This window comes from Mercurialis annua, linkage group LG5 (genome assembly GCF_937616625.2).
Source record: "Mercurialis annua linkage group LG5, ddMerAnnu1.2, whole genome shotgun sequence".
In the NCBI taxonomy this organism is placed as follows: Eukaryota; Viridiplantae; Streptophyta; class Magnoliopsida; order Malpighiales; family Euphorbiaceae; genus Mercurialis; species Mercurialis annua.
The window spans coordinates 3705518-3709006 of NC_065574.1; the positions used below are offsets into that span (position 1 = coordinate 3705518).

General features: G+C 34.0%; 1 protein-coding gene across 1 annotated transcript; it reads right to left on the reverse strand.

Moving 5' to 3' along the window:
• Positions 1–240: 240 nt before the first annotated feature.
• Positions 241–3156, reverse strand: LOC126680083 (protein IQ-DOMAIN 8-like). The gene is made up of 5 exons (XM_050375133.2): positions 2941–3156; positions 2589–2864; positions 1595–1819; positions 1393–1506; positions 241–1218 (listed from the first exon to the last, which is right to left on the reverse strand). Exons 1-5 carry the CDS (start codon positions 3010–3012, stop codon positions 598–600), a joined length of 1308 nt encoding a protein of 435 aa, XP_050231090.1. The 5' UTR covers positions 3013–3156; the 3' UTR covers positions 241–597.
• Between the last annotated feature and the right edge of the window lie 333 nt (positions 3157–3489).

Consider the following 3489-nt stretch of genomic DNA (forward strand, 5'->3'; position numbering starts at 1 on the left):
ATCAATATTACAATCTGACAAATTATATGTTTTTTTAGGAAATTAAGTTGGTTACACTCAAATCTCTATCATCTCTAATTAATCCATAACTGGTACACATGCCATTATTGCATATCATTTTTATTTAGGTTTTATCTTTCAATTTGGAAAAACTAACTTTTTTTATTTTTTTCCTTTTATTCAATTTTCATCTATCTATCTTGAGCTGCAAATAATGCATAAGATTAAGAAACTATGATGTAATAATAACAAAATCACTCTTTAATCTTGGACTCAATAATAATACCAATTACAAACAAAGCTGGTGAAACACATTTTACAGAACCATAGCCTACCGATATGCAAACTTGCGGTTTACATTTTTCGGAAACGCTTATGAAACTCGAAAACTCTATATCTATAATGTGTTCTTAAAAAAATGTTGACCAGTCGTTTCCCGTTTCAACGCTTTCTGTTTCAGCACCTTCGTTTCCGTGTTACTTAAGCTACAAGTAAACATATACATATGTAAAATAACTAGTTTTCAGTTGAAAATCAGAACCAATCTACATTGTTAAGGACAACAAGCAGTTGAACTCATCGATTAAGTATGCATACTTAACGCCGTCGATTTCTCAGCTCATCATGTTTTCCCCAAGGTATTGGGGGGTAAAGATCCCTAGAATCAGCACTGCTCTCAGCATTTCCACTCGAAAGGGGCATTGACATTGTATGAAACTGATCCTCCATTTTATGCCTTGGTGAGTTTTTAGCAGAATGCCTGGAAAAGCAGGATTTTTGCTTAGCCTTGGTTGCTTCTGTAAGGTTCATGAATCTGGGTTTGCCTGAAAATGGGACTGGAAAGACATCGGTAGATGAACTCGAATCCGAGCTTTCATCATTGAGGGATCCGGAATTCGGGGCAGAAGCTGACCGCATTATAGGACTACTCATTGGAGGTTTAGCAGAAATTTTTGTTGAAACATTGTTTCTTCTGACTTTAACCGAATCGTGTTTCGATGGATATGTGTAAATACTACCAATATTGTCCTCACTTTTCCTTGAAAATGGAGTTCCTGAAGGGTGATCTGTGTGATTTTCTTCCATTAGTCTACTTTCCCATGGTTTGTTTGCCACCCATTTTTCTAGCCAGCTCCATCCAGGGCTTCTGCTGTTTTTATCCACTCTTTCTGACTTGTTTGTTGCTCTTCTAGCTGGACTGCTGCATGATCTTGAATGCTGAAAACAAAAAGCAGCTCGGCAATGAGAACTTATGTTGCATCAAAACTCGTTGAGTCCTACGTGTCAGCGTTTTCTTTCTGTTTCTGAAAACGCTTGCGAAAGTTGCAAACCTATTGTTGTTATAAATATCTTCATTACCGACGGCCAAAAGGATTTTAATGTCTTCATTACCTGTTGAGTTAGAGCATATGCAATTGCCCTCTCCCTTTTAATGGCTCCTTCTTGCCTCATATGCAGCTTTGCTCTGACTTCATCCACAGTTCCAGTCCTATCACACCATCCTTGCTGACAATTTGAAAACAAACAATATTATTCAGACTAACAACAACTTAATTACTCATAATTGAATTCAAATAAGACTAAGGAAATGCACCTCAGCTTGCTTAGTGGGATCAGAAATGCAATTTGCATCTAATAGTTTCTTTGCAGCTTCTCCTTCTGAAGACATTTTCAAACCTTGAGCTCTGACTGTAGCCTGAACCCTTACTAGAGCTTGCATACACCTCAATGTCACTGCGGCTTGGTTTCGTACTTTCCGGCCACGAAAAATAGCTTGAATTCTTACTACAGCTCTCAAGGCCCTCAATGCCCTTCTTGCCTGATTAAAATAATCACATATTTGTTCTTATTTCAGTTTTAATTCATAATTAACTTAAGAAAAATACTCAAGATTTGAGTAGACAGCAAATAACAAAAACAAGTAAGAAACCAACATTAGTACTATGTTTTCTTTTCACTAGTATACCTAAGAACTAATGGAACAATTTTTTATAAAATTTTGCATATTTAATTGTTCAATGACATTCAATCTACATGTATACATACTGAATTATCCAATAATGACAGAAGTAGAAGCTGTTTTTGATTTGTTTAGTTCAAACCCTCAAAATTCAACTAACTAAACTAATTAAATTTAGCTAATTCAAAATAGAATTCTAACTAACTATGCTGTTTTTATGCTGCATTATCCTCAATAACTAATTAAACTAATTAAATTTAGGGATATTCATATCAATTTAATTAGGAAAGTAGAATTTACCTAGATTTTTCAGGAAAGTTATTCCCCTAGTCAAAGCTAGTCAACCTCTCAAATTTCCGGAAAATAGAATGAAAAAAAATGAACCAAGCAAAAAATAAACACTACTTCCCGGAAAGTTATACTTCCTCAGTAAACTTGCTCCCAACCAAGCGAGGCTTATCGTTTTGTCCAATTTTGTGCTAAAATTGAGATAAAATCACTTTTTTTTTATCTGCAAATCCCTAGTATATAGCTAACTTAGATTCACTCCTTTACAATTTTTATTATTAACCAAATGAGCTTAAATTCACAACTAATAAAAATGTAATATTAAAAGAAACCGATTTACCAATAAGCCTCGAAAAGCGGTTTGGATCCGGATTGCAGCCCATTCTTTCTTGACAACCATGAAATTTTTGGCTGGAGCTCTGGCCACAGCAGCCATGGCAGCAACAAATGCCTCATCAAGAACAAGAGAAGAATCAACGAACGATTCTGATGATGCCACGTCAACCCTTTTCAAACCCTTTGAAGCTGACGATGATGATGAAGATGATCCAAAACTCTCTGATGAGCTTCTCCACAACCTCCATTTCTTCTTCCCCTTAATTTCACTCTGTTTTTCCTATAAAACATACAAAAAGTTATTATTTTGTTCATGATTCTTGGTTATATAATTAACAATAAAATTAATTAATTACATGGTCAGGTAATGGCGAGGGAAGTTTTTTGAGAGTGATTAGTGATTTAATCCATTTTCCTGAAGAACCCATTAAGTGGAAATTGAAGTTTTAGGTAAATGGAGTGTTAATTTGTGAAAAGAAAAGAAGAAAACTAGAGAGATAAAGAGAGAGAGATAGAGTGTGTTATTTGAGAAGAAAAAAGACGTTTGAAATTTGAAATTTTGAATAAAAAGAGGCAGTAACGGATCTATGCTCCTTTTGCCGCTTCCAACTGCTTTTATTTAATTGAGGATTAATTAGTAGAGATTCTTTAATTTAATTAGTAGTTGTGGTAGTGTCATATGGGTCCAATTTTAACTTTGTAATTGTTTTTCTTAAATATAGTATGATCTTTGTAATTCAAGAATGGATTATATGATAAGAGAAATTGGATTTAAACCTCACTTCAAATTCATTTATAAATTCTAGTTTGGAACAAAGAGGTTCAAAGTTCAAACTTGAAGTTTTATGAAAAAGAAAAAAAAGTGAGTATTCAAGCATAAAGAATCACAACATTACACATAATTT

What these genes read in the sequence shown, in the direction of transcription:
- LOC126680083 (XM_050375133.2), bottom strand. Translation starts at nt 3,012, where the DNA reads ATGGGTTCTTCAGGAAAATGGATTAAATCACTAATCACTCTCAAAAAA. An exon ending in CCGCTTTTCGAGGCTTATTG is followed by an intron (nt 1,820 to 2,588) that starts GTAAATCGGTTT and finishes TATTTTAATCAG; the next exon opens with GCAAGAAGGGCATTGAGGGC. An exon ending in CATATGCTCTAACTCAACAG is followed by an intron (nt 1,219 to 1,392) that starts GTAATGAAGACA and finishes TTTTGTTTTCAG; the next exon opens with CATTCAAGATCATGCAGCAG.